The sequence below is a fragment of the Maniola jurtina genome, chromosome 21 (genome assembly GCF_905333055.1).
Source record: "Maniola jurtina chromosome 21, ilManJurt1.1, whole genome shotgun sequence".
Classification (NCBI taxonomy): Eukaryota; Metazoa; Arthropoda; class Insecta; order Lepidoptera; family Nymphalidae; genus Maniola; species Maniola jurtina.
Window position 1 is genome coordinate 6,631,781 of NC_060049.1, and position 12,800 is coordinate 6,644,580.

The 12,800-nt window shown below is 40.2% G+C and overlaps 4 protein-coding genes across 4 annotated transcripts in view; 1 reads left to right on the forward strand and 3 right to left on the reverse strand.

Annotated features, from left to right (window-relative positions):
• The window catches only part of LOC123876487 (uncharacterized protein K02A2.6-like), a 34,909-nt gene extending 24,531 nt beyond the window's left edge, over positions 1-10,378 (forward strand). The window contains exon 2 of the transcript XR_006798371.1: positions 9,976-10,378. The gene's annotated coding sequence lies outside the window, so the exon portion shown is untranslated. The remainder of the gene's footprint in view (positions 1-9,975) is intronic.
• Positions 426-2,202, reverse strand: LOC123876493. Its single transcript, XM_045922789.1, has 2 exons — positions 1,496-2,202; positions 426-1,463 (listed from the first exon to the last, which is right to left on the reverse strand). The coding sequence occupies exons 1-2, from the start codon at positions 1,968-1,970 to the stop codon at positions 649-651; spliced, it is 1,290 nt and encodes a 429-aa protein (XP_045778745.1). The 5' UTR covers positions 1,971-2,202; the 3' UTR covers positions 426-648.
• On the reverse strand, positions 5,189-6,665 carry LOC123876492. The gene has a single exon (XM_045922788.1). The coding sequence runs from the start codon at positions 6,326-6,328 to the stop codon at positions 5,783-5,785; it is 546 nt and encodes a 181-aa protein (XP_045778744.1). The 5' UTR covers positions 6,329-6,665; the 3' UTR covers positions 5,189-5,782.
• A 153-nt stretch (positions 10,379-10,531) lies between the features above and the next one.
• LOC123876550 lies at positions 10,532-11,218 on the reverse strand. The gene has a single exon (XM_045922855.1). It carries the CDS (start codon positions 11,216-11,218, stop codon positions 10,532-10,534), a length of 687 nt encoding a protein of 228 aa, XP_045778811.1.
• Between the last annotated feature and the right edge of the window lie 1,582 nt (positions 11,219-12,800).

Sequence of the window (12,800 nt, forward strand, 5' to 3'; positions counted from 1 at the left end):
TTAGCCATTGCCCATTTTTCTTTATGTACAGACTACTATACTATACGAGGGGTTGGAGGGGAAAGTTTCTGATTTTTGAATTTAAAACTAAATTTTGTTGATGTACAGATGTAACACCATTAACTCGGTATACAGATGCACAGTTTTCCTGTTAGATCGTGGCTTACGTTCCTGGTGACGCAAAACAGCCTCCAAATGCTTACGTTCTTGTCAGCTGCAGTTATGGCCTGTCACGTGAACGTTTGCAGTTTTGTTGATAAATATGTATTTTTTTTTTTTTTGGACTCATTTCGGCAAACGCTTTTTGAGCGAATGGCAACACCAACTACAACACAACTAATACAATCCAATTATAAGACCATCGATCGGCCATTGTGAATTTAGTAGACTACGAAATTGAACCAATGGTAATTGAATTAAAATTGCATTGTACTTCAATGACAAATCATGTAAAATAGCAGACTTGGGGCCGTTGTCTGAAGCAGTACGATCCACCTGCTGTCTTCGCTACGGAAGGTAACTGCATAATATCACCGAACAACAATATATTTACTCCACCGAAGAAATCTGAGTTTTGTTTAATTTCTTGAAGACGTATATGAATATTCCTCAGTGAGTTATAGGGCACCATCGATATTTCACCAATAATTAGCCAGTTGATTTTCCGCCATTTAACTCTCTCTCTTTGCAGTCTGTCTCCGGAAAATGGGCGCAGAGTTGGTATGCGACCTTTTCAATGGGTAGTGAAAATGTTGAATGCAAAGTACAGCCACCCACAAGGCGAGCCGCGACGCCAGTCGGAGCTGCTATCACCACACTATGCCGATCTGCAGATAGTCTTCGGATTTGTTCGACAAGAAGTTTCAAAGTAAAACTTTTACCGCTGCCTGCGCCACCTGTGATGAACAAACGAAGTGCAGAGGTGTTGGTACAATCGTTCCCCAGTTTTTGGCTGATTAGTGAAAAAAGTCGTCTTTGATCAATATTTAAACGCTGAACTTCCCTCAAAAAGTCTTCATCTGCCATTACTGTATCAATAGGGTCCGTAACATTGTTATCTACATCAGGAATGTCCATATATATGTGTGTTTCGGGGTCTAGTATGTTTGGTTGCTCAAGATCAGTATTTACATTATTTACACATAATTCTGCAGCGTTTTCCACAGTGACACGACGGATAGCATCTTGAATCTCTTCTTCCCAGCGGTTCATGAGCTCAATACTACAATTCCGCTGTAGCGGGCGTAAAGTATTGCGCTTAGCTAAAAATGCTTCTTTAGCGTTGTCATATCCCGTCAGTAGTTCTTCTTCAGCTCGAAATGGACAGTGAGCTACAAGCAAACTGTAATAATATGCTTCAGGGTCAGAAACGGCGGTGTAGTACCGAGTTCGTAATACGGCAGGTTTACTTCGCTTTTTCATGCGTCCCATTCTGTTCAACAACGTTATTATTGGAGCTGATTCTTCTGCTGTGTTTGATATGCATCGTTATCACCATTGTTATCTTCATAAAAGGCAACAGATGATAAGGGTTCATAAGTTACGGCGAACTCTCCTAGACTTAAGTATTCCAAATTTCTTGGACGATTTTCGTATCGTTCGAAAATATTTTTAAAAGGTTCTGGACAGTCAGTGTCAAACCGCAGCATTCTGTACCTTTCTTGGGGTTTGCAAGTATTGACAAAGACGCATTTTCTTGAGCTATCCCTCAGCTTTAGGTGGCATAACCTGTACGCGCATTCGGATGCCGAGACTTGACGGTGATTGAGAAGAGCACTTTGTACAGCGAATACTTGTTGCTGAATGTTTCCTCCTCGTTCACGAAGTCTAGTCAGTGCTTCTGTTATTGCTCTCTGGACTTGCGATGGTTCAGATTTTGCTGTATACTTAGAAATGTACATTGCCACACCTACCGCTGATACAACAGGTTGGACATCAATATTCGCACGCCACAGAAGTAGTAATCTCATATTATAATTAATTATTAATCATTGTTTCAGCTTCATCTCGCTTCAATTCGTAAAACCTACCACCGATCCTTGTAGTTTGATGGTCATCAAGTATTTTTGTGTCATCTGACACAGGTCTCGGAAATCCAAATATACATGTATTGGAGTCGTTCTGTTTTTAGCATGTAGCAGTATGATGATGGGTTTGCCATTAACTAAACGGTGTGTGAAACTGATATTTCGAATAAGTATTGCGACCGCGCCTACTTTCAGTCTCAAATTATGATCTGGTACACCAGGTGCTGTAATAGAATTTAAAACGTTGCCTTCTAATCGTTCAGTTTGCTATCATTTCGGTTATCACTCGGCACTGTAACAGTTAATCATAGGTCCAGGTACCAGTTCAAGTATTTTTTTTTTAATATCTCTTATATTTTTATTAAGTCCAGGAAGAATAGCTCTTTTATAAATGTTTTATGGATCACAGACGTCGTGCTGTGGACATATAATGTCATCAGTAAGCTATTTACGTAATTGATATTTTTTTAATTAATAAACTTTCTTCGGTCGTTTCGACTTCACCTTCTCCAATACGCAGTACAAAGTTAGCAAAATTCGAGTGGATCATTTGCACGCTGATTTTCAGTTAATTTGAATTGTTGAATGTAGTGCCAAATGTCAGATTTTTTTTATTTGATGCCTTGCATATGTCAAGCTCTCCTGCTCATGTTATCACCGGTGGCATTTGTCTAAAATCACCTGCTAATAAAAATACTTTGCCTCCAAAGGGTATTGCATTCCATTAGATCTTTAAGGCCGTGGTCAATCGTTTCAATCAGGTGCCTATGAGCCATTGTTGCTTCATCGACAATGATAAGACGTGCTGCTTTGATCAGCGCTACTCTTTGAGAGTTATTCGCAACTCCCCAGTCTGCATTACCACCTTCAAAGTCTAACGGAAGCTTAAACATTAAAAGTGCTGTCACACCTCCGTTGCTTGAAATCCATACTATCGATGGGTCCGCCTCCTTCTACGCGGAACGTAATGTGTCCGTGAGGTAAACCCCTTTTCTGAAATTCTATAACATGTAGAATTGACACAAGGGTACGAAAGAATTCTTTTGATCAAATTTTTTTTAACAGTACCTCTTGCCAACTCTAGTTGAAATACTCTCACACACAAATCGGTTCGATTTGTTGGCTATTGGCATGGATATAAACTTTCAGGCCATTTCGGATCACATGTGACAGTGAGGCAAAAGCTTGGTTTTCCCAACCATGCAATAATGGCCAAAGCGTCGTATTTGCACATAACGCGGGCTATTCGTGAGACTTGCTGGCAAATATATTTTACCAGGTCGGATCCCTTCACCTGCGATCGTTTCGTCGATTTCACGTCGGGTTGCAATTCTTAGATCGCTCTGAATATATCTGAATAGATCTTTCTCGACTTTTCATATAAGGAATCAAAAATTCCATAATTTATGCATATTTCCAAGTATTCACACAAGCACCAGCCTGACCTGTTTTGCCGCTCTTTTGTCTTTAGAGGCTATCTCGGAGTACGAAGGTGTTGCTGTCCTATGGTCGTCCAGCTACCACCCGTACTAGCGGCTAGGTAGCGCCGTGTTGGTTCTTTGAACGTCGTCGCCGGCTTAGTCAATTCAGGGTACCTACTTGGGAGAGAATAACACTGATGAGACTCGGCTATAATAAAAATTGATGTATGCTCCGAGTTTACTATCGTAGAAATTACATACATTATTAGTCTCTTGATCTATCAATCGTTTGTTCCTTAAATCTACTATAATCGGCGCGGCGAACCTTGATCCCTATGACTACCATATAACATTATAATGTCACCATATAACATTGTAGTGGCGTCACCATTAAATTGGGATCATATTGCCATTTATAATTTTTACGTAGCTTAGAAATGATATTCCGTTGATATTTTTAACAATTCTTAACATTTACAAGAAGTTATCTCAATCTGAATTTATGTTTACGTCCTGCAAAACTTACGTCGTGTGACCTTTATCGACTAGGGCGGCAAGTAAAAATGTCGGTAATGGAAACGAGTGCACAATTTTTTTCCATACTCACATTTTAGTTCATATATTATGGAATGGAACAGAATATTACATACCATTCATACATACACACATGATTATATTATACCCAAGAAAATTAAAAAATAACAGCTATAGGACAAAATGAAATGAAACAAAATCTGTTTATAACAATTATTTATTTACATACACAGGGTCAAGGGTGTAACAAAAGTAAGTGATAATACTTTAGGGTTTGCATGTGTTCCTTATATAGTTTACAGTGAAAGTACTCAGCGCTGAAAGCGAAAAATTTTTTTTGTGATTTGTATGGGCAAGTGCGCCATATGAGCTTCCCCATGCAAATCACAAAAAAAAATTTTTGCTTTTAGCGCTGCTACTTTGCCAGTGAACTCTATATAAGGGACACTACACACTCTAAAATATTATCACTTACTTTTGTTACACTCTGTATTTTATTCTGAATCTGATAATGACATGAGTGTTTGCGTCTCAGACTCGGAATCTGAACTGCAACTGCTGTCACCTACATTTATCAATAATGGTTGATCTTCAAGAGTGTCGTATCGCACATCTCGATCCCAATCATCGTAGTAAAGTTTTTTGGTCTTTTCTACGACTTTCCTCCAATTATCCGGAGTCACTTCACTACAAAACCTTTGGCTGTACCAGCGTGGCAGATAATCAAACGCTGGCCCTTGCCTTCAGGAGCTTGATACAGGATTTCGCTGTATCGTCTGTCCATGTTTTGGAGACTGTGGGCGTTAAGCCACGTTAGGCCGGCCGCCGAGCGTTCGCGCGCGTCGCGTCGTAGTGACCGACCAAACAGTGTGGCTATATCTAAAAATATCCTATAATATTATTATAACCTATTGTAGGTTATAGTAACAAAATTTTTTCAGACAAAATAAATAAATGGGGAACATTCATTTTCATGATAAAATATATACTTATATAGCAAAAACGTGTTTACCGGGTTAAACATTATTAGAAAATAACAAGGTTGGAAACTTTCGTAAACTACTTACCTACTTAATCTATGCCAAAAATCTTAAATTAATACAACAACAACATAATGGACATTAAAAATGCACATTATAATATTTTTTAAAACATGTTTACCAACGTGGCTGAATACAAGCCACGCCTTTGTCTAAACCACTAAGATACCTTTACGCTGTGCTATTGTTTAAAAGAAGGAATCCTAAGTCCTAAATCATTATTAATCATCAGAGCTGTTATAAGTAGTCTCTAGTCTATGTACGTCATCTGTCAATGTCACACACATATACCAAAAGAAATGTCTAGAACAATACGATCGATACTTAAGTCCTAGAGTCTTATAACGTGTAACTACTAACTAGAACATGTAATACCTAATGGAATAAAGGATAAGTCAAAGCACCAACGTATTTCATTATAAGAGCAACTTGTAATAATACTTTGAAAAATATTATTAAAAATTAAATGATTTGTGAATCTGAATGGTTTTTATAATAGGAATAGCTGGTTCGACTTCGCCGACCTCCTTTAACACTAGGGTCTTTGTTCCATAAGTCTGTATTTCGCTACCATTCGCGGTATAAAGTTTATATTTATTATTCACTACACTATCACACACGGATTTATAATTTTTAGGTAACACTGAAATGTTCGCACCTGTGTCGATTAAATAACGTATTCTATTGTCCTCAACTGTAATACATAAACGGTGGTTCCCTAAGTCGATGCAGGTACCCACCGGTTCTACCTGTATCTCCACTAGTTTTCCTGTTTGTTCTTCCAGGTGCACGACTGTTCGCAGCGATTAGCTCTCTGCCTATATCTAAAGTGATGTACGCAGAGGCAGTCCGGGCTATCCGGGGAACGTCTCGACCTGTTGTCCTCTCTTTCTCGGGAACGCGAACGGCCACGGAACCCTCTGCGACCCCGCCTGCCTCGCCAACTGTGTCTGGACCTGTCCAGCTGGTCCAACCTCGCATTGATCTTGACTATTTCAGCCGCGATCGACGTAGTTTTGGATATGGCTTCCTTTGCTGCCACTTCTGCTACCGGTTGGGATTTAATACTTTCCATAACTTTGTCCGCAATTACGGCTAGTCTGTCCAGGTCTTTAGCCTCTGTCGCAGCCAGAACGCTTCGTGCTGCTGCTGGTAGCAGATTCTGCCATAGTACGCTTAAGGTATCGTTATTAATCTTACCCCTGGCCAGATCTTGCATCTTTCCGAGCAGATGGCTGGGTTTCTGATCACCCAACTCCCATCTCCCCGATGAACTTATGAATCTGGCGGTTCTCCGACTCCTCATAGATGACCAACAATCTTTCCTTAAGTATCTCGTACTTACGTTCTTCCAGAGGATTAACCAGGATGTCAGTCACCTGTTGTATAACATCTTTACTCAGCTTGGATACCACCAGGTTAGGGCGACAAATCAACATCGAGCTATACTGCGCTGTACTGCGCTGTGCTGTGCTGTGTTTCTTAACCTTCTTAAAAAGTATGGACGTCATTTTTCTTAACACTACTGTGGACGTGGAGTCTCACAGGCTCCTATATGCACACACATTTTTTTTTGGGAATTTGATATATCGCTTTAAAACTGATTGAATATTGAAGTTATGTGATTTAGCAATAAAATAACGTGCTTATATAATCAACTTTTATTTCAAGAATTATAGAAATTTAAAAAATAAAAAATATTTGGCACTTTTCAGTTTAAATCTACTTAATTTATATTTTTAAGTATTAAAAACAGCTAAACTAATTACTATAACAGTGCATGTTATATAAAATGTACGCATTCATGGCACTTAAGTCTAGGATACGATATAGCATAGCAACACCATAGGCCATCTCCTTGTGCGATGGCTACTGGAGTAAATGTTGGGATATTTTGAATTTATAGGAAAAATATCAGTAAAAAGAAAAACTTGGACGTCCTGTTTGAGATATATATTTGAAGTGAGATAAAAAGTCATCGAACGTAAAACAAAAGGATTTTAGAAAAAGAATAAGAATAAGTTTAAATATAAACAATTTAGTTTACAGCCAGTTCCAACATCCCCCTTAAACTAAATTGTCTTACAAAAAAAAACTTAACATAACATATCAACACACAGCAACAAAAAAATAAAAAACTAACTAAAATCTACTCCTACCTGATGATTCTTCAATTGATTCATGCCTATGCGACATAAGTGTCCTAACCGTTAATGCCAGAGCTGATACTTGCTCAGACAGTCAGGGTGCACCTCGTACGCAATATTTTCACTATTCATCTTAGGTGGAATATTAACAGTACCATCAACTAACTATGTACAGTCCACCACAGGGCGAAGCATGAAGGACAGAATCACCAAACATCCTTATTTGAAAAATTAGCAGTAAGTGTTGTGATCGAATCCGTGGCTTCATTTGGTTTGGATTTCATTCCTTTGGCCACTTATATCTCCGCTTGCTTGCGACATTTGGAAAGTAAAATATCTAAATATGATTTTCCTTGTTCGCAACAAATATAGCAACACTGGACAATTAACACCACTTTTCCACTTATGACTTTTCCCAAGAGCTTCGTGCTGATAACGTGTTGGGATATTTTGAATTTATAGGAAAAATATCAGTAAAAGAAAAACGTCCTGTTTGAGATATATATTTGAAGTGAGATAAAAAGTCATCGAACGTAAAACAAAAGGATTTTAGAAAAAGAATAAGAATAAGTTTAAATATAAACAATTTAGTTTACAGCCAGTTCCAACAGTAAATCGAGCATTTTTTGTCAGCTTCATCGACGCCTCCTTTAGTTGAGTTATAATACATAATAATTTCAGGTTTTTTAGTATTTTCATCTATCTGGGCACTAAGATGCATGGAAGATAAAAGCGTCACAGCTCTATTCTTATTTGGCACGTATGAGCATAACGTTTTTGTGCTAGTAAATAGAGTTTACTTCTCGATCCTTCTTTGGCTGAAATTCAATCGGATTTCCCTCTTGTTCTTCTTTAGCGTCCTTACATACGTCAGCTTCAGTGATGATAGTTCGTCTACGAGCTCTATGGATGAGAATCAATTGCCAGCCGTCACGTTACGGTTGTTTCCTTGAATGGGTTTTGTGAGGCGTAGGACACACTGGTCGACAAATGAGTGAAAAAAAAAATGTTTTTCTCACTATCCGAGGCGTTAAAAATTCTGTAAATTATTTAGATGGAAACCTTTTTGGAGCTCTATCCAACCATATTAAAAACATTCTGGTTCATTACATCCAAAATTTAAAAAAACATTTTTGGACAACTCCCTTAAAATTTCATGTTGAACACTATGTACACGTGTTCGTGTTAAAGGTGTGCTTGTATTTTGTGATGTGGTTTCGGAACTTGCAGCAGTCGTATTAGAAGATTGGCTGTTTTCGTTTACAAAACCATGAGTGCTTTCGTTTTCTACTTCAAAGTTGTCCTCGTCCAATTCCGAAACTTGAGTATGATTACTTTCTTGAGACACCTGTGAATCATCTTGGGAATAATTTCCAGTTGTGTTCCTATTTTGCATGTATGGAACAAGGAATTCCATAACTTCCTGGAATTTCCAAAGACTCGTGTTGTTGGCAGCTTGACCACTTTTTCCATCCTTCTGTCTTTTTAAGGCTTCCCAACGTGGTTGCGAGACAACCATAATAGTTGTCTCGCAACTTTTTCCAAGTATTAGGGGTTAAAGTATGAAATTGCCGATTTGTATTGAAAAATAAAAATTAGTTTTTTTTTTTTAATTTAACATATTTATTTAATCAAAATACACTGGACAGCAAATAAACCGGGCCACCCGCTACCTTGGAAGTCTGATTCGATTTTCTCAAAAAGTATAAAACTTACAAAGTGTTTTGTCGCTTTCGACAAATCACTTCATTTTATAACTCAAGTAAAGTGCGTATATTTATTAGTACATATTTGTTAAATACACATATTGCGGAGCAAAAGTTTCGTAGAATCTCACACATAATTTTGTCTTCCTCTTCTTACAATATCTACTTGCCACGGAATTGCCCCATCGTAGGAATTAAAGTATTCCTTAACTTTGTTTCGAACAGAAAAGGCATATTGTGTTGAATTTCTGCGCAGAGGGTCCAAGTTTTCAAAAGCTGTAGGCCCCATCGTCTTATTATCTTCTTGTGTACAATCAGATGGCAATTTATCATTTCCTAAATAATTGTGCAAACAACATGTTGCTAATATTATTTTGTCTACCATATCAGGTTGTACTTCCATAGGCTTAGCGAAAACGCGCCATCTTGCTCTTAAAATGGCGAAAGAATTTTCAACAATACGTCTAGCACGGCTTAGACGATAATTGTATACTTGGTTGGGTTCATTATTGCGAACATCATTTTTACTGTAAGGCCGCATTAAATATGGCTTTAAAGGGAAAGCTTCATCTGCCACTATTACATGTGGTAATGGTTCCAGGCCAGAAGCCAAAGGTTTATCATTAGGTATTTTTAATTTACGTTGTTCTAAAGACTCTCCAAGTACAGATTTACTGAATATTCCAACGTCACTATTTTTCCCATATGAGCCTACGTCTATAGCCAAGAACTTATAATTAGGGTCTACTAATGCTAGCAGTACTACTGAATTCTCTCCTTTGTAATTCCAAAAGTTTGATCCTCCATTTCTTGGACAAATGATATTCACATGTTTTCCGTCCAATGCCTACTTCTAAATCCTTCTTCTGATTTTTGCCACATTAACGTGGTTGGTTCTGACATATATACATATAGGACCCAACTTGTTTCAAATTGCTTCGCAAACATCGCGCACGATTTCTCGCACGGTGCTAAATCCCATTCGATAGTTGAATGCCAATGATCTATATGAATTACCTGTGGCCAAAAAACTGCAACAAAAAACATATTGAACATTAAAAACTGAATAGTAATAATATGATGTATTTCTTTTTTTCTAGTTGAAGACTCTAAAGAGCGATGGGGGTGTAGCGGATTCTTTGGTATGTCTGCTTTCCTGGCTTGAAGGCGAAGCTGCTGTGGAGTGGGAGATGGTAATGGTTGCATTTCACTGTCATCCAAAAATGTTGGACTTTTATAAATGTCTTCTAGCCTGCAAAATATTATGTTAGCCTCAGGCGTGGGCATGTATATCATACGCCCTATTGGTGTTTCATAAACATTTGTAGGCTCCGTTACATCTGAGTCTTTGTTTGTTAATTCGATCTGGCTCTCTTCAATGTCTGTTACATCTGAGTCTTTGTTTGTTAATTCGATCTGGCTCTCTTCAATGTCTGTTACATCTGAGCCTTTGTTTGATTTTTTCCTCCGATATATGCTTCGTTAATAAAGTGTTTCTTGAATTATTGTGATTTCATTTCTGCCTTTCCCGATACGTCCCTGTCCAATTTATAGGTACCGGTAAGGTGTTGCTTGAGGTAGTCGACGGGCAGGCGAGTGTGCAGGAACGACGAGTGTAAGTATCCCGTAAGTATGATGCACCCATAGTACCCCCCTTCAAGCGAAGCGTACCACTTTTTTCACGACGCGGCCGCTTCTTGTGACGTAGGAAGGTGCAGGCGCCGGTGTCGGCGAGTTCGTTTCCATTGTAGATTTCGGTCTTGAACTCGTCGGTACTGACGTTTTTTCTGTGCTTGCGCCTGTGTCTTCCTCGTTGAGCATGTAAGCGGGCTTGAGTCTATCCAATGATACCACGGTTGTTCGTAGTGGTAGTTGTATTTGATAGTACTTGTCGTGGCGCTTCAGAACTTGATAGGGTCCGTCGTATGGTGGTGTCAATGGCGATCGTACGGTGTCGTTGCGTACGAAGACATGTGTGCACGTTGCTAGGTCTTTGTAGACGAACGTCGATCGCGTCGCTGGAGAGCGTTCCGTCGGAGTTATTGCTGCCATTGTTTCAGTGAGACGTCGCACGTAGTCTGCGTCTTCGATTTTCGACTGTGTAGGTACGAGAAAGTCGGACGGTATACGTAGCGTTGCTCCATACGTCATCATAGCCGGACTGAGATTGTTGTCGTCTCGTATTGCTGTTCGTAGGCCTAGTAGTACAGTTGGTAATTCGTCTGTCCATGTTGTAGTCGCACCGCTGGCCATGAGAGCTGCCTTCATTGTTCGATGCCATCTTTCTATTTGACCGTTCGCCTGAGGGTGGTATGCTGTAGTTCGGATTCTTGAGACTCCCATTCTCTTCATTAAGGCAGTGAAAAGTGATGATTCAAAATTTTTCGCCTGATCCGTTGTAATTCGTAGGGGTGTCCCAAACCTTGTGATCCAATTGATGTCTTGCACTGGTATTGCTTCTGGCCACTTGGTACATCGGTCGATGATTGTTACACAATATCTGAAGTCGTTCGATAGTTGTAGTGGACCGACGATATCGATGTGGATGTGTTCGAAGCGCTGCGAAGGTGGAAACTGTGCCAAAGGGGTGACGACATGTCGATGGATTTTGCTGCGTTGACAGTCGATGCATGCTTTGGCCCATGTTGCTACTTCCGGATTCATCGTTGGCCAGAAGAACTTTGATGCCATCTGCTTCCGTGTTGTTCTAACGCCAGGGTGACATAGGCCGTGTTGCGCTTTGAATGCGGCGTAACGGTATGTCTTGGGTAGATATGGACGAGGAGATGCGGTGGAAAGCTCGCAGGTGATTGGTCGATCGAGTCCTGGCAGTGTTATTGCGCCGAACTTCAGTTGAGGTTGTTTCTTGAGGTTTGCCAGTTCTTCATCGCTCGCTTGGTACAACGCCAACTGTCCGTAGTCCAAAACGTTGGGGCACTGGATGTCTTCGATTCGAGATAAGGCATCGGCGACTGGATTCTCTTCGCCCTTGATGTATTTTATGCTCGTGCAGAATTGGCTGATGAAATGTAGTTGACGTTCTCGTCGCGGTGTGTAGCTGCTGCTTGCTGTTCGATTCAATGCGAAGGAGAGAGGCTTGTGGTCGGTGTAGAGAGTGACTTCGCAGCCTTCTATCAGCCTTCGGAAGTGTTTCACGGCTGCGTACATCGCTAGCAGCTCGCGGTCGTAGACTGAGTAGCGACGCTGCGTGGGACTCATAGTTTTCGAAAAGAACGCCAACGGTTTCTAAGCCTTTTTGAGCCTCTGTTGAAGCACTGCGCCTATGCTATGATCTGAGGCGTCTGTCATGATGGCAAGTTCGCAGCCGGGAACTGGGTAGCTCAGTGTTGTTGCTTCTGTGATGCTTTGGCGGCATTTCTCAAAAGCTTCATCAGCTGCGGGTGTCCATTCTATTGGCGTCTTGTCATTATTCTTCTTATTGTGCAGATACTTGTTCAGCTCATGTCGATGATCCGCTTGATGGGGCAGGCAGTCTCGATAGAAATTAAGTATGCCCAGGAAACGACGTAACTCGACGATGGTCTTCGGCTTTGGGTACGTGGATATTGTGTCGGTACGTTCCTTCGTGGGTTTGATTCCGCTGCAGGAGACTTCATAGCCTAAGAAGTTGATGGTTTCCACACCAAACTGGCACTTGTCGACGTTGAGCGTCACACCATGCTTGTCGAGACGTTCCAGGATTTGATGAAGCAGCTTTTTATGCTGGACTTCATCTTCCGAGAATCAGGCCAAAAGGAGTGATTATGGCCGTCTTCCGTGCGTCTTTGTGGCTAGCCATTGGTATCCAGTAATACATGACCTTAGGTTCACCACTGGTGGGGTCACCACTGTAGCGGATTCTTTGGTATGTCTGCTTTCCTGGTTTGAAGGCGAAGCTGCTGTGGAGTGGGAGATGGTAATGGTT

Bases quoted from the DNA above. Each gene is read 5' to 3' on its own strand.
- LOC123876493 (XM_045922789.1), bottom strand. From the start codon at position 1,970: ATGAGATTACTACTTCTGTGGCGTGCGAATATTGATGTCCAACCTGTT. The intron at 1,464-1,495 runs GTGATAACGATG...ACACAGCAGAAG, and splicing joins CTTTTATGAAGATAACAATG to AATCAGCTCCAATAATAACG.
- LOC123876550 (XM_045922855.1), bottom strand. From the start codon at position 11,218: ATGGGAGTCTCAAGAATCCGAACTACAGCATACCACCCTCAGGCGAAC.
- LOC123876492 (XM_045922788.1), bottom strand. From the start codon at position 6,328: ATGAGGAGTCGGAGAACCGCCAGATTCATAAGTTCATCGGGGAGATGG.